Below are 25,899 nucleotides of genomic sequence, written 5' to 3' on the forward strand. Positions count from 1 at the left end.
TTTACATCTTTAGAAGGCAAGGCAGCAAGCTTTTCTCTTTCTTCTCTCTCTCTTTCTTTGTTTGAACTTTTGGTGTTTTAAAAATTACCTATGTCACAATCTGGACTGCACAGTCTCTCCCCATTAAACAATAGACAAAAAAAGGACTCATTTCTCTGTAATGGTTATGGTTAACTTTGAAAGTCTATTCAACTTTTTGCCCGAATTTGCAGAAATCATGGCTTACTCGGGTTCAAAGCGATCGGCTTCGAATGCTGGGACGAGGTTGAAAGGCTAGAAAGGTATTCATCTAAGGGAGGTGCAACACGATGGAAATGCAAGCAATGTAACAAAGAGAAGTCAGGAGGAGCAAACCGTGTGAGAGCACATCTATGCCATGTAAACAATGAAAAAGCACAAGTGAACAAATGCCCAGGGACAACACCTGAAATGCGTAGAGAGCTTTTGGCAAAGTACCCAAGTGAAGAGGAGAAAGCATGTGCACGAAAGAAACAAGCAATTGATGCATCTTACTTTAGTAGACATGGGGAAGATGTACACTTGGGAGATGGACAACAGTATGGAGGACTTGGGAGCTTTGCATTTTCCCAAGATTCGCAGTCTATGGGTGCAAGTTTCAGCAAGCAGCAAACCTTGGGAGTAGCTTGGGATCCCCGCAAGAAAGAGAGGGTAGATGCAGTTGTTGCAAGGTTCTTTTATCATGATCATGTAGCATTCAATGTTGCCAGGTCTCCATATTTCATTGAAATGGTCCAGGAGATTGCACGGTATGGCCCAACATACAAGCCTCCTTCGTATGAGACACTACGCACCACCTTGTTGCAAAAGGAGAAAGCTACAATTGAATGTGCTTTAGAGTCTATGCATGAAAGTTGGGCAAAGAATGGTGTGTCACTTATTGCAGATGGTTGGAGTGACACTCGAAAAAGGTCCATTCATGGCATGGTTGCTTATTCTCGAGGAAGAATGCAATTCATTTCCTCACATGATGCTTCTCGGACTGGAAAAACTGCAGATCAACATGTGGAAGAGTGGGCCGAAGGTATTGAGAAAGTTGGACCAGAGAATGTTATTCAGTTCTTAGCTGATGGTGAGGCAACAAATGGAGCAGCAAGCTTGAAGATAGGTATCCGCATATCACATTTAGTCCATGCTTTGCTCATTGTTTGAGCAACTTATTGAAGGATGTTGGCAGCTTGCCATGGGTTGATCCACACATTCAAAAAGACAAGGAGATAATAAGCTTCATTCAAAACCATCAGTTTATTTTGAATGAATTCCGCAAGAGATCGCCCAAAAAGGATCTCTTGAAGTACTCAGAGACATGCTTTGGTTATAACTTTCTCATGATGAAGAGGTTATCCAAAGTGCAATTGCCTTTGAAGCAGTTGGTTGTATGCAATGAGTGGATGGGATGGGCTCTTTCTCGGTCAAGAGCCGGCATAAAGGTTGCAAGAACCATACAAGACTTCACATTTTGGGATGAAGTCAACACTATCAATGCTATGATGAAGCCGATCATGCGCTTGATGCGGATTGCAGATGGACGGGAGCCATGCATTGGTAAGGTTTATGAGGGGGCTGACCAAATGATCGAGAAAATAGGGAAAATGGGCTTGTCTGATGAGAAATATGCAGAGGTTCGAGAATTATGTGAAGCACGATGGAATGGTTATCATTCTCCTATGCATGCTGCTACGTATGTCTTGGATCCCGAGTTCCAAGGATGTGGACAAGAGGCCGATGATGAGGTGATCGCAGCAAGTTGGGAAGGTTTGGATCAGCTGATGCACAGAGAGATAGGTTTAAGATAGGGGCTGCTTTATGGTGGGAGGATTATGGGGCTCGTACACCACAGCTTCAATCATTGGCAGTAAGGATCTTGTCTCAAGGTGCAAGCTCCTCTCCGATTGAGCAACTATGGAGTGTGTTCGGCCATGTTGCATCACTTATGTCATGTATGATGTGGGCTAATTTATTTTGACTTGTGAGATCTATTCAGTGTTAGTATCTAGCCATGCAAATTGTGGTGCACTAGACTTTAGTGTGTCTCTGATTTGGTTATATAAATGAGCATTGTATGTTAAGATTTATTGTCATTTCTAGGAATTATCTAGGCCGTTCCCTGTTTCCGTTCCCCCTCGTTCCCGTTCCCCCTTTTTCCCCGTTCCCGTTCCCCTAGTGGTGCTTTCGTTCCGTTCCCATTCCCGTTCTGTTGCTACTTGGGTATGAAATTGTCAAATGGGCCTAGTGCTATGAGACCAAAGGCTGGAGCTTCTAAGCTTTCTCGGCTTCACCTTATGCTTCAAGCCCCTTTTTCTCCCCCTCAATGAAAGACCAAAGCCCTTCTCTCATCACTAAATTTAAGCTTAGTCTGCTAGGTGTGAAAACTCTCCTCGTTGAATTTTTCAATGATCATGTGCGAGTCCATGATATGAGAAGGGAGCCTTAGCTCTTATAATGCTTGAGCCGGTGTCTACCCTTTTACAAAAGATTAGGACTAGGGTTTTCTAAAATTAGGGTTTTCCAAAAATTAGGGCTTTTTAGAAATGATAGTCTAATGCTTGTAATGCACTCTCAATTTTGACAAATGTTGAGAAATTAGAGTTTAATGCTCTGATTATGGCATGGTTGACAGATTGCCCATGGTGGACAGCATGCAGACAACAAATGGCGGGCAGCAGCTAGGTTGGAGGCAACAGAGGAAGAGGACAATGTGCAATAGGTGTCGAGCAACGTGGGCAACAAAGGACAGATGGAGATGTGGCTGTTGATGGGCAGCAGGCGGAGAGCAGGCTGCAAATAGGCAGGCAGCTCTGATACCAAATGTAGAGCTTCAGCCCAACTATGGGGGCTCATTGTGGCTATGGCATTGCACACAGAGGAGAGAGAGAGAGAGAGAGAGAGAGAGAGAGAGAGAGAGAGAGAGAGAGAGTCAACACAATAGAGAGGGAGAGTGAAAGTACATGAGTCAATGATGTGACACTTGATTAAATTTCAATGAAGTACATGTACATTTTATAAGTACAAAAAAATTGTGTCGATGGAATTCATCATTACCAGTTTTCGGATAGCAGTGACTCAGAGACTTTCTCCAGAGGAGTTAACGCACACTTCCTCACTCATAAGAGTGGGTTCACCCATAGGTAAGACTTTGATTCCCAACAAACAAGAGTTCTAGTGGGACTGTCGCAAACATGATTCTCTCAAAAGGAGTTCCAAGCCACGCGACTCGCTAGTCAATGTTTGAAGTGTGACTCCACCGAGCACATTGCGAAGGATTGTCTAAGGACCTTGGAGCAACAATCTAAGGGTGAGACTTCTTCAGCACTGGAGTAGTTGTCTGAGGAGGAGGCCTCTTTAGAAGGCGGAGGATGAGTGTGAAGGAGATGTGTGCATGTCTCAGCTTTTTTCATTTCTCGAGTTGAGCACACCCAAGGTGCTTAATTGCATCAAGCCACATGCTTGATCAAAGGAAGTTTCCGGCCAGGCCTCTGAGGGAGAGTCTTCAGTTTCCGTCTACACTAGGTGGAGAATCTTCCAGTGATCACCAAATTTGTCTTCACCTATGGAGCATATACCAATTAGTGTATCTTCTCAATTCATAGATTTATTGGAGATTGCATCGACAACAGCCGGAGATTTTTCTTTGGTGTATGAGCACATGCATTACTTGGAGTATGTGTTACGACCCTGTGTTTTTCCCTCTGGACAACAAGCAGGTGGGCACGGGCACGGGCACGGGACGCACAGTGTGGACAGGCATCAGTTGAATGTGAAAAGGAAACCCATATATGGTGGCCAACCCAAGTGTGAAAGGGAACAAAAGAGATTTTTAAAGTTATAAGGTTTTTAAACCTTAGATGATTTAAAGGCTAACTATTTTGAAAAGCATGCGTTTCCTTTAAACTTTGCTTTTGGTGTTTTTAATGAAAAGCACATCACCTCTTTAAAAAGAGCGAAGGGTGGTGGATTGGAAGAGGTGGCCGTGGCGTGGCGCATGGTGAGACGGTAGGAGCAACTCCTTGAGCGAGAACTGGCACAAGGTATGCATGGACGCTGCTATTGCTGGAGTGCTGCTGCGCTGGTGCCGCCGCCGGATATCGCTGCCGCCGCCGGGTACAGTTACCGCCGCTGCTACTGTTGCTGCTGCCGTGCTGTCGCTGCTATTGGCTGTTGCTGTCGTGCTGATGCTGATGCTGATGCTGATGCTGCCGCGTTGGCTCCTGCTGCTGCCACAAGGTGATGCTGCTGCTGCCACCGGTTGCTGCTGCTGCTGCTGGGCACTGTCAGGGGGGTGTGTGCATGGCTACAGCCAGATGGATTGCTGCTAGCAATAGGACACCTCACGTGGTATGTGCACGGGCTGCCAGCATCCAGCGACCAGATAGGTGGGCAGCCAAGCTAGCTATCAGTTAGGTGGACAGCCAGTTGGGCAGTCAGATGGACGCCAGGTGTGGGAAAGCGGTGCAGAGGATGGACACACAGCAAAGAATTTGACTAGGTACTAGTAGTCGTGGAGCAGGTTACATGCATGTGTGGAAGCAGTCAATGTGGATCTCACTCTAGCTCTCTCTGGGAAGAAGGCGAGCTGAAGGAGGCACCGAGGGGCTAACAGCCAAGGGGTCTCACTCTCTCTCTCTTTGCAAGCAGGCTTTGTTTACGAGATTTGGATATAGAGGATCAAGTTAAGACGCACAAGATGATGTTCTTGAAAGCGATGTGTGTTGCTCTTCGTCTTGGACCTATGTGTATTCAGGGATTGCTTGACACGTCCTCTATCTTTCTCTCTCTAGCTTTTGGCAACCGTGATCTGAGGATTTATCTGTCATGGAAACAGGACATTGGTCTTTCGAGAAGAAGCAATACTTTGGTATCGAGGAAACAGACCTATGGTTTATGGGATACAGGTCTTTTGTTTATCGGATACAGGTCTTTGGTTCCGTGTGGAAAGCATGTCTCTGGATTCATGTGAACAGGTTCTAGTTTTTTTCGAGGTTACAAGCAGGTTGTGACTATAGGAAGGACATATGGTTTGGTACAGCCCTATTGCTGTTTGGGAAAGGGTTGTGAGATCCATGGTTGAGATGGAGAAGACCTTTACGAGTTGGGAGTGTCGTACAAGTGTGCCTTCTCTATGGAATGCTTTGTTGTACTAAGCGAGAGTTTTTATTGGGAAAGTCCTGGGTGAAAAGCTAAAAGAGATCCTATTCGTAAAGGATTCGACAAGTTGTACTTTGTACTCATATCTGATCAAGTAAAGAAATACCGCAAGGGGCACCACTGCGTTTTGGGGCCAATCGGTGTCCTCATCCTGTTTGCAGGAGCATTCTAGCTCCCCTGTTTGTTTTCTTTTTCAGGTTCCCATGGGTGATGAAGTGTTTTGTGTGCGAGTGTTTGTTTCACTGCCCGTCAGATTTCTGAAGGCCAGTATCATGGTTCCATTGCCGGGATATCGTCGACTTTCTCAAGTGGGCGAGCCCGTGGTTGTCACATCAAAAGCTTCAACATGTGGAAACTGGAAAGGAAGTACAGGAGGCAATACAGGATTGTGTGTCTTTGCCTATATGAGGTGAAGAGCAAAAGCTGAGGATGAAGCTCAGGAGAAAAGACACCAAGGACAGGAAGTAGTCAGCCAGGAACAAGCAGCAGTTGAAGTGTTATGGTGCAAGAGATGTGTTGAAGGATATGGCTTTCGACACTTTGTCACCGCTGGTATCTTAACGGAAGCTTTATGGATTCGGAAGGCAGCTTCTTTCTATGTTTAGCAGTGGTGATCTACTATGCTTCATTGGGGACTTGTGCTTACCACTTGGGTGGAGTACAAGCAGGTTTTGGGTGCCTGAGGATGTATCAGATGAGGCTCAGACGAAAGCGGAGGAACTTGATGAGGTTCCTATTGCAGAGCAGATACTGGCACATAAGGAAAGAAAAATACAAGGTAAAGTTTCCCGTCGCTATCTTGTGAAGTTTAAATAACTATTCACTAATGGATGGGAAGTGGATGGAGGAGGGTGACTTAGCAGATTCACCTAAGGTATTGCAACTTTATCTTGATGTCTTTGAGTTGGAGCCGACTCTTGCTACAGCTCATTCAGGTTCAACAGAGCATAGGTCTGGAGCATTGCCTGATGCTCAAGAGGGGGGTAGCACCTCCACTCCCTTGTTACAGACAGGCTCAGTTTTTCATCTAGGAGTCGCTTGGTGACATCTTTGTATTCACCCGAGGTACTAAGACTGACAGTACATCTGCTTATGGAACTTCTATGATATTGTGTACTAGTCACATGAGATGGTGAAGTAGGGTATGGTTCAGAGTCGGCAGCACCATGAACTATAACTGCAACTATGGATAACTCTGTCTACATCTATGGGTAACAGAGATGGTTCTTGCCTTTAGAATGGCATGGTTTTGTTGAGCTCGAAGGCTGCGGCAACCTAAGCTAACACTTCGAGACTCTATGGAGGGCATAAGTCTTGCGAGCAATCCTAGAGTTGGTTTGGCTCATGGATATATGGATTGAACTCTATTTGTGCATGTATTTATACACTTTCCGAGATATTGAGGGGCATTGCTTTGGTCATATGGAGACTCTTTCTTCATTGGATCCTTACTGTGATATTGAGTGCAATCGAGGACGCTTGCTATTTTTCAAGAGGGGGGTATGTTACGACCTTGTGTTTTTCCCTCTGGACAACAGGCAGGTGGGCACGGGCACGGGACGCACAGTGTGGACAGGCATCAGTTGAATGTGAAAAGGAAACCCATATATGGTGGCCAGCCCAAGTGTGAAAGGGGACAAAAGAGATTTTTAAAGTTGTAAGGTTTTTAAACCTTAGAAGATTTAAAGGCTAACTATTTGGAAAAGCATGCGTTTCCTTTAAACTTTGCTTTTGGTGTTTTTAATGAAAAGCACATCACCTCTTTAAAAAGAGCGAAGGGTGGTGGATTGGAAGAGGTGGCCGTGGCGTGGCGCATGGTGAGACGGTAGGCGCAACTCCTTGAGCGAGAACTGGCACAAGGTATGCATGGACGCTGCTGTTGTTGAGTGCTGCTGCGCATGGGTGGCGCTGCTGCACATGGGTACAGCCGCCGCCGTCAGGTACAGGTGCCGCCACCAGGTACAGTTGCCGCCGCCGCCGCCGGGTACAGCCGCCGCCGCTGCTCCTGCTGTCGTGCTAATGCTGCTGCTGTTGTTGTGCTGATGCAACTGCTGCCGCTGCTGCTGCCCCCACAGGGTGATGCTGCTACTGCCACCGGTTGCTGTTGCTGCTGGGCACTATCAGGGAGGTGTGCGCATGGCTACAGCCAGATGGATTGCTGCCAGCAATAGGACACCTCACGTGCTATATGCACGGGCTGCCAGCATCCAACGACCAGATAGGTGGGCAGCCAGGCTAGCTATCAATTAGGTGGATAGCCAGCTGGGCAGTCAGATGGACACCAGGTGTGGGAAAGCGATGCAGAGGATGGGCACACAGCAATGAATTTGACCAGGTACTGGTAGTCGTGGAGCAGGTTACATGCATGTGTGGAAGCAGTCAATGTGGATCTCACTCTAGCTCTCTCTGGGAAGAAGGCGAGCTGAAGGAGGCACCGAGGGGCTAACAGCCAAGGGGTCTCTCTCTCTCTCTCTCTCTCTCCGCAAGCAAGCTTTGTTTATGAGATTTGGATACAGAGGATCAAGTTAAGATGCACAGGATGATGTTCTTGGAAGAGATGTGTGTTGCTCTTCGTCTTGGACCTATGTGTATTCAGGGATGGCTTGACACGTCCTCTATCTTTCTCTCTCTAGGTTTTGGCAACCGTGATATGAGGATTTATCTATCATGGAAACAGGACATTGGTCTTTTGAGAAGAAGCAAGACTTTGATATCGAGGAAACAGGCCTATGCTTTATGGGATACAGGTCTTTGGTTTATCGGATACAGGTCTTTGGTTTCATGTGGCAAGCATGTCTCTAGATTCATGTGAACAGGTTCTAGTTTTTTTCGAGGTTACAGGCAGGCTGTGACTATAGGAAGAACATATGGTTTGGTACAGCCCTACTGCTGTTTGGGAAAGGGTTGTGAGATCCATGGTTGAGATGGAGAAGACCTTTTCGAGCAGGGAGGTGTCGTATACATGTGCCTTCTCTATGGAATGCTTTGCTGTACTAAGCGAGAGTTTTTAGTCCTCGGTGAAAAGCTAAAAGAGATCCTATTCGTAAAGGATTCGACAAGTTGTACTTTGTACTCATATCTAATCAAGTAAAGAAATACCGCAAGGGGCGCCAACGTTTTGGGGCCAATCGGTGTCCTTGTACTGTTTGCAGGAGCATTCTAGCTCCCCTGTTTGTTCTCTTTTTCAGGTTCCCATGGGTGACGAAGTGTTTTGTGTGCCAGTGTTTGTTTCACCGCACGTCAGATTTCTGAAGGCCGGTTTGAGTATGTTCCGTAGGAAGATGGTCGACAGACATATAGATATCCAGCAGCACTAATGGATACAAATTTGATGACGCTCTTTTGAGGAGTATCGTTCCACAAGGAGATGGTGGTATAGACATGCAGATATCCAGCAGTACTGATGGATACAAATTTGGTGATGCTCTTCTAAGGAGTATTGTTCTTAGCTGTGTTGTCTTCCTTCAAGGTGTGGTATTGTCCTCCTTTTGAGTCAATGCATTAGTGGCTAAAGCGTGGATAGTAAAGTTTTGCCAAGCCATTCTATGGAGTGTTCTTCCAGTGGGCTACTGGAAGATAACTCAGCAGCCTGAACTCGTGGGCAGCCCTCTAAAAGCCGACAGCATTATTATTGGCCGGCCATATACATATACGCATATTGGAAAATCGTCATTTTCAATTGCTTTTCTCAATGATTAGAGCCTACACAGTGTCTCTCTTCAAGACAGGCCGGGGTCGAGGAGATATACAGCAGTGTGTGGGCTGTGATTTTACGTCTTCATTCTCCGCCATCGTTTGTACTTGAATTTAGGTTGTATTCCTTTCTTCTTGTACATAATACAGACTGCAGGTTAGAACTCTTGTGTGTGCTGTGTGTATGTTTCAGTTGCACTCTTCTTTCTATCTTTGAAAACCCTTGCACATAGGCACAAGTGTTCTACATGTAAAGTTGATGTTTATGTTTCAACACCCCTCCACGCTGCTTTCCGTATCATGTGTAATAAACCAAGGGCTGTCTAACACCAGGAACCCCCAAAAGTTATTTTAGTGTAAGGCAAGCTTTCGTTCAAGTTAGCAGCATCCTCTTTGACTTCTAGAAAGCTAATGATGTGCACAACAGCCCCCCAACACACATGATAAAGTTGCACAATGCAGAAGCAAAACATAGGAGAGAAGGAGAGTGGCAAAGAGAGAGAGAGGCATTAGACAATGAACATCATATTAAGTAGCAAGATGTAGGCATACGCTCACTTATAGTAGTGCTACGTGTGAACAGGGCTCAACCAAGGGCACTTTGTGGTTTTTCCCCTTGGATATCAAGGGTGAAAGGACACTCTATCCATTCAACTTTTGTACTTGGATATTATATGGATGTGACTCACATGCAAGAGTTGACTTGCATTTGTGATCAACCACACACTGTCTTGCTCTCTCTCTCTCTTTCTTGTTTCTACAGCTAACCCAGCTAACCCAACTAACCCTAATCTACAAGAAACCCTACTCTGTGTATGAGTGTGTGAGTCCCAACAATTGGTATCAGAGCTTCTCCCCGTCCACCTGCTGCTCCGTCGGTTGTCGCCCCTCCGACGCTCTGGCTCCGTCCTTCTGCACGCCGCCCGGTCGCCGAACTCCACCCACTTTCTGCCTCCACATTGCACAAGCGGCAGCTCTAGTGCCAAGAGCTTGGCCTCCGCCCAACCAAGCCACGGCATTGTCACCACATCAAGCATGACATGGCGGAGCTTGGCCACACTTGTGGATTACGCGGCATAGGACGGAAATTGGCAAATTCTTGGTTCTTTAAGTCCGGCAATTTCCCGCCATTACCATCTGGCTCCGTCGCCCGTCCGCCGACGCCGAAGGGTCGCCGCCTACTCGTCCAACAATCCAAACCTAGTTCGTCTTCAGCTCGCTTGAAGCCGCCCCTCACTACCCGTTTGCAACCACCCATGGACGTACGGGCACCTACCCACAGTGAATCCAACAACCATTCCTCACCCAACTTCTCCCGTTCAACGCCTCTACCCCCTGTCTTCATCCGCATGGGATCCCATTCGCCTAGCCGCCTGCAAACTCTCTTCGGCTGTCTCGCTGATGTCGTGCCTTGACTATAGTGGGCCTACATGTCTACATGCCCATTATCCAACCCCCCTCCTGTGTACTAGCTTGCTATTTTTCCCCTTCTGTGCAAGTTTAAAAAAATTATTTTACAAATATATATTAGCAAACATTTGCAGGTACAAAAACTTGGGAGTTTGGTAAAATTCCCCTTTCCATGGAAAATTGAAAGCTATGTCAATAACCACCATTTAAGAATTTCTCAATTTGATGTAAAATTGGCAAAATTGAACATGCTGCTTTGCTTGGAATTTGGGGGTTTTTCAAATTGAGGTCAAAATCAATAAATTGAGCCTCTTTCAATTGCAAAAATTTGGGGCTTTTGTAAAAATTGGGCAATTAATTGCACATTCAAGCAATTGCAATGCATAAAAATTGGGGCTTTTCAGTTTGGAGCTGTAACAGGGGATTATAGCAGTGATTTGTCACCTATGTACACACATTGAGTGTAATTGGACAATTTGGTGCAGGTTTATACTTGCTAGTGGTTACAGGCAAAAGTTTCCATAGGACATTTGGTTGCCTGGCAGTGCACATTGGTGCTTGGTTTGCTTAAAGGTGTATTTTGTCTACATGGCTCAAAATGCTTCGGATAATTTGGTGTGCTCACCCAGGAGGACAAGTTGGATGGATCAAACTACTCCCTATGGAGTTTCATAATCCGTAACTTGCTGGTAGCCAAAGGGCTTTGGGGCATCGTGTATGGTGACGACACACGCCCACTTACCATACAACCAACAACTCCTCAAAGGGGAGGTTCTCAAAGAGCTCCTGAAGTAGAACCTGCTCCCACACAAGAGCAAAAGAGATGGGACTCTAGGGATGCACACGCCATGTCCTTGATAGCCCTTTCAGTGAAAATGTCTATTATTCCACACATTCGGTCCTACGAGACATCGAAGCTTGCATGGGACAATTTGGAAGCAATGTATCAGGTACACATTGAGGGAAGAGTTGCCTACTTGAAGAGGCAATTGAATCTTCTTTCTATGGATGAGGGTGACTCCATGTCAGATCACATCACCAAAGTGAAATATTTGTACGAACAATTGCTCAACATTGATGAGGTTATCCCAAACAGACAACTGGTTACCAACACTCTAAATTCTTTACCACCCTTCTATTTGGGCTTTCATACCTCTCTCAACCTCTCCATGAAGGAGATGCTAATCCAATCACTTTTGAAGAGCTAGTGGGTTTACTCTTGCAAGAACAACAAACAAGAGCAAACCTATCTAGCAACTGTGGTGGAGACAAGGCATTTACAGACAAGGATAACGGTAAAGCAAAGAGCTTTAAGTATGGAGGACACAAGTCTAGTAAGGCTGGTCATGGACAGCCCTCTTGTAGTGGTAACAAGTCTGACAAAGGGAATGCAAACAAGCCTAAAAAGAAGGGCACTACTGCCATAAGCCTAGCCACTACATCAATGAATGTAGAAAGCGGATTGCAAAAGAGAAGAAGAAAGATACAAGCAATGCAATAGCAAACTCTTTTGATGACAAAGCAAAGCAATCGGCTAATGTAATTCAGGAAGAGCATACTTTTTTTGGGTCACATGCACTAGTGACACACCAAGTGCTTCACGGAATGATATGTCTTGCATTGCATCCGACAGACAAGAAGTACATGGTATTTTGATACTGGTGCTTCAGCACTTGGTTTATGCTTCTAATGGCCGCACTGTATCATGTGCAAATCATACCACTTATCCAGTAAAGGGAATTGGCAATGTCATACTTGTTGCAGCCAATGGTGCAAATATATGTATGACAATTGTCTTGTATATTCCAGGGATAAAGACAAATCTGCTCTCCATCTCAGCCATAAATGACCAAGGTTTAAATGTTAAATTTGAAGATGAGAAGTGTTTGGTGAAAGACCCATCAAAGGGTTATGCAATAGTCACTTCTGGAACACGATACAAAGGCTTGTATAAGCTCGACAGCTATGACAAGCGTACTTATATGCACATACAGTGGATGCCCACACTCTTGCTATTCATGATGCAGAGCTTTGGCATGGTCGTTTTGGACATGTAAATTTTCGGAGTTTGAAGGTTTTGTAGAAGCATCATATGGTTGATAATATGCCGCCTCTTGAGTCTCCAACAAGACATGTATGTGAGGGGTGCATTTTGGGAAAGATGCATCGTAAAGCATTCCCCAGAGATGAAGCTGTTAGAGCTGAAAATAAATTACAGCTCATACACAGTGATGTATGTGGTCCAATGCCGACACCATCCATAGGGGGGGACCCTTTATTTTGTCACATTCATTGATAACTACTCAAGGTCTGCTTGGGTTTACCCCTTGAAAGAGAAAGCAGAGGTGTTTACATGTGTTCGACACTTTGTAGCAATGGGTAAAAATATGTGTGGATGTAAAGTCCAAACACTCCGCTCAAATAGAGGTGGAGAATACATGTCAAATGCATTCAAGGATTATATGCTTCAAAAGGGCATCAAATACCAATGTACTGTGCCTTATACACCACAGCAAAATGGTGTAGTTGAGAGGAAAAACATATCTCTCATGGAGATCGCAAGATGCATGGTGCAAGCACACAAGTTGCCTCACAACCTTTGGATGAAAGCTATAATGTGTGCAACTCATGTGTTGCACAGGTATCCAACGAAAGCATTGAAGACCATAACACCATTTGAGGCTTGGTACAACCGAAAACCAAAAGTGGATTATATGCGTACATTTGGGTGTTTGGCATATGCACATGCCCTACATAGGAAAATCCTCATGTAGAACACGCGGAACAGCCAACAATTCAACACCCTTCTATGGAAGAAGTTGAAGATCTTGTCAAGGAAGAGCAAACAACCATATACACAGCCAAGTCGGTGCCAAGATGGTTGCTGAAAACTTTGCAAGATAGCAAACGTACAGCTCCAATGACAACTAGTTCCAACCATGCATTGAATATGCATCATGGGGAGTCTGCGTTAGCCATGGGTCATCTCTTTGATTCAGAAGAGCCTTCTATTGGAACAAAGTGGGTGTACAAAGTCAAAAGGAAGTCTCATGGTACCGTTGACAGGTACAAAGCAAGACTTGTGGCTAATGGCTATTCTCAGAAAAAGGGAATAGATTATGAGGAGACTTTTGCTCCTACTTCGACGATGACTACAATCCGATCAGTGATTGCATTGGCTGCACATAAAGGATGTAAAGTGCATCAGTTGGACATCAAAATTGCATTCGTAAAAGGAGGAAGTATATGTAAATCGGCCCATTGCTTTTGTACTTCCTGAGAGGAACATAAAGTATGCAGGTTACACAAAGCATTGTATGGGTTAAACCAAGCTCCAAGAGCTTGGTATAAAAAATACATGCTCATCTAACCAGCTAGGGTTATGTGAATAGTCCAGCTGAAAGGACATTGTATGTGAATAGTCCAGCTGAAAGGACATTGTATGTGAAGAAAACTGGTGCTGATATTCTCATTGTCATCTTGTATGTAGATGACATGCTCATAACAAGGGCTAGAAAAGAACAAATTTCAGATTTTCAAGGCTGATTTGAAAGCTGAATTTGATATGTCAGATTTGGGGCCTTTACACTACTATATGGGCATACAGCTTATGCATAGAGATGATGACATTGTTATGCAACAAACTAAGTACATAAAAATTTTGCTAAAAAGGTTTCACATGGAAGAATGTAAGCCAATTTCTACTCCAGTAGAACCAGGTGTACGGCTTACTATGCATGATATTGGTGAGCCTTTTGAGGCTAGCATTTCCAGGCAGGCAAAGGGATGCCTCATTTAGTTGTGTAATACAAGGCCTGACATATCTTTTGGGTGTCTCTGTTGATCAAATTCACGCACAGCCCAGGCACAAAGCATTGGCAAGCAGTCAAACGCATTTTCTGTTATCCTCAAGGTACCTTGGATCTTGGTTTGCTCTATCCCACGAGGGGCAACTTGCAGCTTTATGCATATAGTGATTCAGATTGGGCTCGTGTTTATGATACCAGGCAATCCACTAGCGGGAATTGTTTTTTCCTTGGCAGTTCATGCATATCTTGGTTGAGAAAGCAACCCACTATTGCGACATCTACCTGCGACGCTGAGTACCGGGCAATCTTCACAGCTACAGTAGACTGTATATGGTTGAGGAGATTATTGGCTGAACTTCATGAGTGTCAGCACAGACACCCACCACCATTCTTACTGATAGCCAAAGTGCTACGGCGTGGCATGGAATCCCGTATTTCATGCACGTACCAAGCACATTGAGATTCATTATCACTACGTCAGAAAGAGATTACATGCAAGGGAGATCAATTTATCTTACTGCCCTACACAAGATAATGTTGCAAATCTCAAGAGAAGTTTAAAGCTTTCCGCAAAGCTTTGGGCTTACTCGAATACAGAGAGCAATCTACTACCTTGTACAGGTTCACACTTACACTACAGGGGGGATTTGTAGGCATATGCTCACTTATAGTAGTGCTACGTGTGAACATGGCTTAACTAAGAACACTTTTTCCCATGTGGTTTTTCCCCTTGGATATCAAGTGTGAAAGGACATTCTATCTTTTGTACTTGGATATTATATGGATGTGACTCACATGCAAGAGTTGACTTGCATTTGTGATCAACCACACACTGTGCGTCTTGCTCTCTCTCTCTCTCTCTCTCTCTCTCTCTCTCTCTTTGTGTGAGCTTCCTGTTTCTGCAGCTAACCCTAATCTACACGAAACCCTACTCTGTATGTGAGTGTGTGAGTCCCAACACAAGAGGCTTTGACAATGGCAATACCAGCCAGATGGTGGAGAGAACAAGTACCAGCAATTAATGAATTGAGTTGAATGTGATGAGGGAAAGTGGCCCTTATATAGGGAGGCATGTAGCTAGCCAACCGCCCTCAAGGAGCCAGCCAACAGCAACAAAAAATACCCCCATGACTAGCAAATCCCCACGACTATGAGAACGTACAAGCACCAATAAAAGGTCCGAATTCCCACAAATAGTGAGATGCACAAAATTCTAATACCCCCTCTGCAGCTCATAGTGTGCAAAAATCAAAAGAAGAAAACTGATAAGGAAGATGCGACCATGGATACCCGGGTACCGACGGGATACTAAATACACCGCAGAAGATGCACCTGCCAACCTATCTCTTCAAAACAAAATGCCAGCCTGAATAGCAAAGAAATATGCTTGCCTCTGAATTCCCACACCAGTGTGCAGTGAATTCCATGAATAGAATGATGTGATGCCAGACACACCGCGCCCATTATCCCCCAACAGTGGACTATGAACACATCACGTCCCAAAAACCTCGAACAATAAACTTGGAACTCATCCAGTCCATAATCTCTGCCACACCAAGCAATAGACATGGAACACATCAAGTCCATAGCTCCAAAAAATGAACCAGTCTCGCCAAATATTTTTCATGCTTGGAACTCCGACTCATGGTTCCCATACACCAGAAATGAAGAGCTGTTGGCAACCCCCTCTCCCGCCCACAAACCTCCTCTGGTTGGAAGCACATGGAGGAAAACTATATGTATAAACTATATGTATAGCTATAGAAGCTAACCATCCAGGTCCTCCCTCGCTTTTGCAAGCTTGGGGAAAATATAAGTATCAGAATCATCATCCTGTATGTGATCACTAGGTCCTAGCCAAGGCATTACCATTGTTCTTGCAATCCTTGGCCAAATGAACCTGCTTTCCACAAGGGTAGCAATGACACTGTCCTGTTTGTTGCACTGTAGCAAGAGCCTGATCCTATCCACTAGGAGGGAACCTTACCTGTCCTTGAGAAACAAGGACAGATTCCTCCTCCAAGAGGGAACCCATATCCACCGCAATAGCACACCTCTTCAAGCAAGCCTTTGTGCCACCGATGATCTTAGTACTCCACCAATCTCCAGCAGTTCTCCAACGGAAGAAGTCATGAGGATCAATCAGCCCCCTCTCAAAACTGAGAGAGAGAGGAGTTGGACAGCAGCAAACAGTCCACCAAAACGCACCAGAAAGCATCCACTGGAAGGGGAAAGAAGCCAGGGAAGGAGAGGATCTATCGAAGCCACTTATCTGGCTGCACCATACGCAAACACACCACCTCCAATTGCTGACCTACTGTAAAACAGCCCACACTCCTCGCAAAAGCTGCTGTTCTTCAAACGCTTAGGAAAGCAAAACGCAGCACCTCCAACACAGCACTTTTGCACCCAGCAGCAGGAGAAAACCCAAGGGGAAGGAGCACGGCAAAAAGAAGACGCGGATGAAGGAGAGACATAGAAGAAAAAACGCAGATTCAGCAGAAAGCACAGCCCACCAATCACCAACCAACGCAGCCCCTCCAGACTGTACCTGGACTCTGCGAGGAAACGCAAGGCAGCAGCAATAGCAGATGAGAACGCTCACCAAGAAGGGAAAGCAGGAGAAGAAACCACCACCACTGTAGCAAAAAAAACGCAGCAGTGTCTTCATCTGCCAAAAAAAGCAGAAGAGGGAGCAAAACGCAGAAGTGGGCAGCAGGGACCTAGTCGTCTAATACAATGATAAAGTTGCAAAATGTGGAAGCAGAACATAGGAGAGAGGGAGAGTGGCAAAGAGATCAGACAATGAACATCACATCATGTAGCAAAAGGCCTTTACAATGGCAATACCAGCCAGCAGATGGTGTAGAGAACAAGCGCCTATGAATGAAAGAATTGAGTTGAATGTGATGAGGGAAAGTGGCCGCTATATGTGGACGCATGTAGCTCGCCGACTGCCCTCAAGGAGCTGGCCAACAGCAGCAAAAAAATACCCCCACGACTATGAGAAAGTACAAGGCATCAATAAAAGGTCCAAATCCCCACATAGTGAGATGCACAAAATTCTAACACACAATTAAGCAGGGGGGAAACAAGGGAGAGGGGATTGTTATTGTTGTTTATTGGGGGGGAAGGGGGGGTACGTCCAGGCCGCCCATTAGGGATGGACAGGCAATGCCTGCCTGCAAGCAGGTGCCCATCCAGGCCCCCTGTGAGGGATGGACAGCCAATGCCAGCAGACTGTCAGCAGCAGCCCATCCAGGTTGCCCCTGAAGGATGGGTATGCAATCTTGCCCATCCAACATGAGCAAGGAGTGATATATAACCTGGCTGTTAATTCAACCATTAAAAAAAAGTACATCTTATAAGTGTGTCATTGTGGCAATGCCCACAGTCCTATGCCGTGAACTCATTGTCTTTACAAAGCATCACTCCCACTCCCATGCAAAGTGTCACTCATGATCCTTCCAACGAGCCAACCAAAATGCATCAAATCTGCAAGTATCGTGATTAGATGCATGTTTAGTGTGTACTTAACAAATAAGAAAAAGCACCTGAGAGAAGCGTTTTGTACACTCTCCAACTGATCCGTGAAGCTCTGTTAATAGGAAAAGAGGCAAGTGTTGTAACAGAACAATCTATCACAAGCCAGCAGCAAAGTTTGCAAGGGAATCTGAGAGAACAATAGGATAAATAGCATCTAGAAAGCACACAAGGAGCTCACTGCTAGAAAATCTTCAAATGTGAACTCAACATGGCCAAGGTCAAGTAAAGTCTGCTTGCACTTCTCGACGCTGTCCATTGCACGGGCAGCCTCTGCTTTGTTATTCGTTTCCAATATGTGTTCCTGAAAACACACCATCAAAACAACTTCAACATGTTAGGTCCTTTCCACTTTGAGCAGCAGAAAAATACATTTCAAAAATTACTGTTTCAATCTATTGAGGTACCAGGTAAGAGAACATGAATGCACGGAAAAAGCAGTTTCCATCACCACGTGTGCGCCTTATAGCTCCATATGTCTCGCCCAGTTTCTGTGCTGTAAAAAATTTAATCAGATTGCTGCACAATCATGAAATTTACCTGTAGATTAGGCCTGTGTACTTTGACCTCCTACCTCAATTTTCGTTCTGAATATCGGATTTCCCAATTCATATTCTGCAGCAAGAGTGGACAAGGGTTCCTACTTGCACTGGGAAAAAGTTAACTCTCTCTCTCTCTCTCTCTCTCTCTCTCTCTCTCTCTCGTCAGAATACGCAGCGGAGATGATGACCAGATCTGGGAACACGAGAGCAAAACGCAATGCAGAAAAATAACAGCACAAGAGATAGAGTGGTAGAGGCGTGTAACTTTGCTCTATATACACAAGAAGATCCCGGGAATGATACAAAAATGACAAGGGGGCTGGGGGCCATTTTATATGGCCCCCCATCAGCAGTCGGCCTGCTGTAGGGCAGCCGACAGGACACATAAAATCCCCACGACTGAAAATACTCAGTCGACCAGCAGCAGAGGGGGTCGGCCAGCATAAGGGAAGTCCACGACCCATGCAAATCAGTCGGCCACCTCCAGAGACTCCACAGATGCAGTCGGCCAGGTTCAAGGTCCTCCTGCCACTACAAGACTGCCTCCCATGCCACAGAAAAATAGGGAAAAATGGGGGAAAAATACGGAGAGTGGGGAAAAATGAGAAAACGCCTCATAAGGGCGGGCACACCCACAACAAAGGCCCTGGTGTATAAAAATAGACAAGAGATGACTTCTAACATCTCTCTCTCTCTCTCTCTCTCTCTCTCTCTCTCTCTCTCTCACGAGATTTCATGGACACTATGTACACATCATTTTTGTCGCATAGACCCTTTGGGTCTTTTGAAGACGTTAATATAACTTTCTTTCTTTCTCTCTCTAGCACGGTTGACTATCCGACTCTTGGTCGCTCTCACTGCCGTCTATCGGCTCTGACCTCAACACAACAACAGCTCGCCGTCTCCAGCTGACTGTTGCTCTCCAACAACGCTGTCTCTAGCCTATGACGTCACCTCGCCTACAGCTCGTCACCATCGGCGTATCAAGCCATACTTTCGTCGTTTGTTCGCTTGCATCTTGCCATCAACGTCACTAGCCCGACCCCATTTGCTCTCGCCTCCGACCAGGTTGTGCCTGTACGGTCTCCGCCTGTGCCCTCAAAGATTCCTTGTGTGCCTCACTCTAGGTACTGCAAAGGGTGTTTTTCAATTCAGTATTCTAGGAGTACTTGATTTGCAGGTACAAAAATTTGGGAGTTTGGCAAATTTGCCCTTTGCATGGAAAATTGAAGGCTGTAACAGGAACCAATTGCAAAATTGAACATGTTGCCTTGCTTGGAATTGGGGGGTTTTTCAAATTGAGGTCAAAATCAGTAAATTGAGCCTCTTTCACTTGCAAAAATTTGGGGCTTTCGTGAAAATTGGGCAATTAACTGCACATAGAAGCAATTGCAATGTATAAAAATTGGGGCTTTTTAGTTTGGAGCATGTAACAAGGGATTACAGCAGTGATTTGTCACATATGTATACACATTGAGTGTACTCGGACAATTTGGTGCAGGTTTATACTTGCTCGAGGATGCAAGCAAAAGTTTGCACAGGACATTTAGTTGCCTGGTAGTGCACATTGGTGCTTGGTTTGCTTACGGGTGTATTTTTTCTACATGGCTCAAAATGCAACAGATGTATTTGGTGTGCTCACCCAGGAGGACAAGTTGGATGGATCAAACTACTCCCTATAGAGTTTCATGATCCGTAACTTGCTGGTAGCCAAAGGGCTTTGGGGCACCATGTGTGGTGACGACACACGCACACTTACCATATAGCCATCTTGTCTATCAGATGCAATGCAAGACATTTCATTTCCTGAAGCACTTGGTGTGTCACTAGTGCATGTGATGTATTTGGTCCAATGAGGACACCATCCATAGGGGGGCATCTTTTATTTGTCACATTCAGCGATGACTGTCAGAATGCACAACAGAAATGAAGACAACTGTTGTAGAGAGAGAGAGAGAGAGAGAGAGAGAGAGAGAGAGAGAGAGAGAAGCTGTGTAACTCTGCTATATATACTAGAGAAAATCCTAGAAATACACAATGGGAAGTGTCGGGGCAAGGGGTCATTTTATATGGCCCCACGCTGCTGGTCGGCCAGCTTAAAACAGGCTGAAAGCAGCACGACCAGCCCTCGAATGTCCACGACCAGCAAATGACGCAGTCGGCTAGGTGCCTGAAGTCGGCCAGGACACCTGACAAGGTCGGGTACCAGAACTGCAGTCGACCAGCTTGTGAGGACAGTCGATTGCCCTCCACACCTCAGGGAAAAAAGGAAAATACATGGAGAGTGAGGAAAAATGGGAAAACACTAAAAGGGCGGACACACCCACAACCAAGGCCCTAGTATAGTGTACAGACAGATAACACACCCTCTTAGCTCCAGGATGTGGAACCAATCCCAGTGAGCTGGAGTGCCGCCGGAGCATAGCCTGAGGTAGAGACTTCGTGAAGGGGTCCGTCCAACAATAAAGAAGCAAGATGTCACCAGCCAAGATCTTCTCACGAACAAAGTGATATTGCATCTCTATGTGCTTGGTCCGGGTATGGAAGACCAGGTTCTGAGCAATAGTGATACACCTTTGGTTATCGCATTGGATGATTGTGGGCTCCTTCTGTGGAAACCCAATCTCGCCAAGCAACCTCCGCAGCCATACAACCTCGCAAGCAGCAGCACAAGCAAGCCGATACTCTGCCTCTGTAGACGACAAGACAATAGTCGACAGCCTCTTGCTGCTCCATGAAACAGCTCCTGAGCCAAGGGTAAAACTGTAGCCTGATGTAGATCGCCTCGTGTTTGGATCTCCTCCCCAATCAGAGTCACTCCAACCTTGGAGTCGAACTCGGTCCTTCGTTTCACCTCTAGTGTCGTAGAAGAGTCCAAGATCCTTCGTACCCTGCAGGTACCACAAGATCCGCAATCTTGCGTCCCAATGAGACTTCAATGGCGTTTGCATAGGTCCACACAAGTCAGTGTGTACCAACTCCAAAGGTTTCGAAGCCCGCCTGGAAGCCTGCTTCGAAAAAGATTCCCTGTGCTACTTACCACGAATGCAAGAACTACAACGTTCCTGCTTGTTGCCAACATTTGGCAAGCCAACCACCATCTAGTCTTGGAAAGCTCGTTGTAGCGCATCCACATTAAAGAGGTATACTCACTCCTCCTTGAGATTGGGAGATTGCCTATTGAGGTCCTTGGTATGAAAAGGTAAATTGCATAGATCTATAAACTTCACAGCCTGCCCTTGCACAGATTCCTGAAGATTGCATGTGTACATTGTAAGGTGCAAAAGACCAACAAGAGCAAACATCTAATCAGATGTTGGCTGTCTTTTGGAGCAAACAAGGAAGAAACGATCCTTGTTGAGAACTGTGAGTGACAAGGTGAGAGAGGACCATTTGTGCGCTTTATGTCATGAAAGGACAGAGGGCTGAGGCAAGGGGGATGCACAACTTACAAAAGTAAAGAAGGAGCCCGCCTGTTAACAGGTTTCCAAATCTATGGCACTGGCCTGTGGGAATGACACACGAGAAACAGAAGAAGCACAGGTTGAACCACAATGATAAAACAGATTTCAGCTAAAAAATCAAGGTGCAAGTAAAGTGCAGGATTAACGGCTTTCTTGTAAGCTGGCTCCAGCCCATATGCAGACCTAAAACAATCCCGGCCGGACACACAAGGCGGACCAGCCAGGGGCTGGCTGTGTGAAAAGGGCCTTTTGGCCCATGATAAAGGTTGTCTCCTACAGCAGCGGGGAAGAGGGCATATCCGCTCTCTTTTTTTCTTTTTCTTTTCTTTTCCTTTTTTTTTGGGGGGGGGGAGGGGTACCAAGGTACTTGTGTGACTGTATGACGTGATGTGGAGGATATTTACATCCGCAGTTCTTTTTTGAGTGTATTGTATTGCATTCTTGTCACAAGCCGGACATGGGATCAATCTATGAAGACTTCTCATCATTACAAGGAACAAACCCAACTCATCTTGAAGAGGCTCAAACAGCCAGATGCGGTATTGAGTTCATTAAAGTGCTCTCAACAACGACAACACCACCTGACCCATCCACCATTTTCCACACAATGCAGATAATGCCCAGCAACATGATAGGCAGTATATGAAAAGGCATCTGGAAAAAAATAGAAGACTACAGGAACGGTTCAACAACTTGTCCAAGATAGGCAAGAGGGAATCCCACATGCATCAACTGTCACACTCCGATACATGTGTCATACTAGGGCTGCTAATGTTAGGGTTTAGCAAAGGAATCCGCCCATGTTGTGAGCCCTCATCTCGAAAGGGACAAAAAAGGCTCTTCATGTTAGACAATCCGCCCAGAACATGCCACAATAGGCTGCCCACCTACAGATGCTAATGTGGAGGAAATTACCACAAATAACACGAACTAACACAAATAATGCAGACAAACACAGGTGGGCCTACGTCCTGAACGTTTAGCAATAAAGCACTCTCCCCCCATTACACACATGTAAAAACATCAATCTGGTAAATCTGTCTTCCCTTTCACTCTTTAGCTCACGTTTACGAACCTACCTCTTGTGCAAGCTTATGTTTCCCACAATTTCTAGACCAACTCATTTCCTACGGTAGCTTACACTATCCCTTTGCTTCAACTTGCACTGCTTATCCTTCGCAAACTGTTGGGGCTCTGGCATAGTATGCCTTCACATTTGCCTGGATTTTCTTCTCCCATTTGATTGTGGTGGTGTTAGATACACATCACATCAAGGCACGGTACAGAGGCAATGCCAGCCAGTAGCATCAACCAAGGCAAATTTTCGTAACATGTAACCAGCATTCCTATAAGCCATTTAAGAAAGATGAACATTCATTAGATAAACGGTCTGTTCTGTAGTCTTATCATCACCTTTCTGTAAAGTTTCTAAAAACTTTTCAATCACCTGGCAGATGTGGTCATTTTCAGAAAATAAAGGCCTCATGGGGAGCATAGCACACAAAGCATGGGTTTCAGCCGCATTTTCCCTCGTTTCAGCAGAAGGTGTATAGGCCCTTGAGATTCGCTGGCCTGTACTAACACCTTCTTGTAATGTTGATGTGATCATTTTCTTATACATAAATCTGAATTCCGCTCCTCTTTCAGCCTTTATTAACGAAGCCCCCAGAAAATGAGACGGATCTGGCAGTGAAGTACAAACATCGCGAAAAGCGACCAAAATCTGTCTACGCTTCAACCCCTGATCCAATCCTAACTTTAACCCTGTCCCAAGAAAAGTAATGAAACTAAAGCAAAATCAGCCCTAGCCGTCAACCTATCCCTACTTCGAACTGTAGCCCTGAACCTAACCCGAACCCTAGCCCTAACCCTCTGAATACAAATTGACAAAGAAGGCGAATTAGGGCTACCTTGTTGCCAACAAATGGTATCTTTTCGGCCTCCTCAGCGCGAATGGCATAGTGTTGGGCCATGATCTCATCGTCCCGCGGTCTTTCTGCATCAAGATCGAGCATCATCTCCATGGTTGGAGCAGTCTTGAAAAACAGTAGGTTTCAATGGAAAAATGTAGCAGCAGATTATCAAAGACGGGGGTCAATGGGATGTTTGATATATGTTTATTTTAAAGAGTGAGCTTATAGCGTTGTTAAACATCTATTATATTATTGGTCTACTCTACACCTTCTACCTACCCAAAGGTCTACTCTACACCTTCTACCTGCCCAAAGGTCTTTTTTCACATTTTTTAGTTAGCAACACCAATCACCCTACCACACATCTTGCTTCCATGCTCATCCACGTTGCCCTTATTATTAGTGTTTGCACAGTTAAACTAGATTTAAAAGGCCTCTCCGTCGCGTTTTGCAATCAATTGCAGAAGCATTATACTGAAAAATGCCCAATGAGCTCCTCATCAAAGCCAAGACTATCTCTAGCCCCCTAGCTTAAGACCTACTTCACACCCTTTTGGCTAAAAGGAGCCATAGACCACATGGTTGAGATAGCTTGGCGTGTGAACCTCGCAAATGGAGAGCCCTTTTTGCCAAATTGTTTCTTCTTCTTCTTTTTTCATAATAGAAGATATATTACCAAAAATTACTTTACAAATGGCCACATGGCCGCCATGTGATGTACTAGCTTTCCCTCACTAGTTACTTCTTTTTGCCAAATTGTTTCTTCTTCTTCTTTTTCATAATAGAAGATATATTACCAAAAATTACTTTACAAATGGCCACATGGCCGCCATGTGATGTACTAGCTTTCCCTCACTAGTTAGTTCGACCTACAAGTGTAGCTCGAAGTACCCTCATCCAATATATAGCCGTGTCATTCTCCACCAAATGAGCTGACCGCAAGGAATAGACTTGCCACAATAGTAGACTTATGTGAGCTATAATACCTACTTTTGCATCGAATATGAAGGCATTCCTAGTTAACCAGATATGCCACAAACTTGTCCACTTGAAAAAATGAAAGAAAACTAAATGTTATGAGTTATCCGTCCCATTCGAGATCTTGCCAAAAATCCAGTCTTTAACCTTTACAGGCCTATCTGCCAATGGAATCCATACGTGAGAAAGGAAATCCCACACCTTCTTTGCCACCGGACATGAAAAGAAAAGATGTGGGCTATTTCCAAGCATGTAGCGCACAATTACCAGAAGCAATCTGTCACTTTCACCTTGTCCCCCACAATGGTAGGCCTCCAACTAGCATGTGCCATATGAACACCTTCCCTTGATATAGAATCTTAAACTACCATCCTTGTAAGATTACTTCCTTTCACCAGACCCTACTTTTCCTGATGTTCCATACCCTATTAGCCTTCTCAGTGATCCAGTGCTTATCTTCCACCATCACATATAGTATACTTGATTTGTTATACGCTGGACAACGTCTTGAGGCTTTCCAAATGCCCAAACTAACCAAGGTTGTTGATCCTCCAACTGAGGAATATCACCAAAACGGTGTAAGGCATGCCCTCACCTTCTCCCATAATTGTAGAAAACATTGACGGATTTTCCGAATAGACAATAAGCGACCTCTACGTGGCAACAATGCATCCATAATTCTCACTAGTCCCAATTGAGCCATTCTATTGAATTTTAGCTGCTCAACAAGTTTGTCATGCCACTCCAAAATTCGTGAAGTAGCCAACACCTCACCTGCCGTATAGAATTCAGTTGCAACCGGCTGATTTAAAGGCTTCCATTAAGTGTGTGCCAACACCTCACCTGCCGTATAGAATTCAATTGCAACCGGCTGATTTAAAGGCTTCCATTAAGTGTGTGCCAACACCTCCTTCCATGAGATCGTCAAATGAGAAAGGAGAGGTGAAGCCACCACTCGAACCTGTCGGGAACCATTCACTACATCCCACCATGTACCATCACTCCTGGTATTACCATGCGCCCAAGTGCGACTTCCTCTACTATGAGGGCCTTTAGCCATTACCACCCATGGCTCTTAAGAGACACACATATCTTACAATAAAGGCCATCTCCTAGCGACCATATGTAATCTAACATCTAATAAGGTTGCCCCTCCACTCCTCTCTAGAGTAGTAACATGTTCCCAAAAAATCCATGTCTACCGTTGCTTATTTCCTGCTCTTTTTCATAGCATAAATATAATTGGCTGTTGTATCTGATGCAAAGCTTTGCCCATCCATGGCAATAAAGGCAAGAAAAAAGATATCATGCTAATCATAATGGATTGTACCACTTTGAGCCGAGCATGCATAAGCCAATCCTGAGATTTCCAATACACAAACTT

The 25,899-nt window shown here is 45.1% G+C and overlaps 1 protein-coding gene across 1 annotated transcript in view; it reads right to left on the minus strand.

Annotated features, from left to right (window-relative positions):
• LOC147617183 (OVARIAN TUMOR DOMAIN-containing deubiquitinating enzyme 1-like) overlaps window positions 1-23,748 on the minus strand; it is a 39,394-nt gene extending 15,646 nt beyond the window's left edge. Inside the window, exons 1-5 of the mRNA XM_086776789.1 lie at window positions 23,535-23,748; window positions 18,193-18,258; window positions 18,026-18,109; window positions 17,800-17,922; window positions 17,630-17,673 (exon numbers count right to left, since the gene is read on the minus strand). Of these exons, the coding sequence (XP_086632915.1) occupies window positions 17,630-17,673; window positions 17,800-17,922; window positions 18,026-18,109; window positions 18,193-18,258; window positions 23,535-23,648 (431 nt within the window). The 5' untranslated portion in view covers window positions 23,649-23,748. The remainder of the gene's footprint in view (window positions 1-17,629; window positions 17,674-17,799; window positions 17,923-18,025; window positions 18,110-18,192; window positions 18,259-23,534) is intronic.
• Between the last annotated feature and the right edge of the window lie 2,151 nt (window positions 23,749-25,899).

The sequence above is a fragment of the Cibotium barometz genome, chromosome 37 (genome assembly GCF_041138505.1).
Source record: "Cibotium barometz isolate CiBa-2024 chromosome 37, ASM4113850v1, whole genome shotgun sequence".
Classification (NCBI taxonomy): domain Eukaryota; kingdom Viridiplantae; phylum Streptophyta; class Polypodiopsida; order Cyatheales; family Cibotiaceae; genus Cibotium; species Cibotium barometz.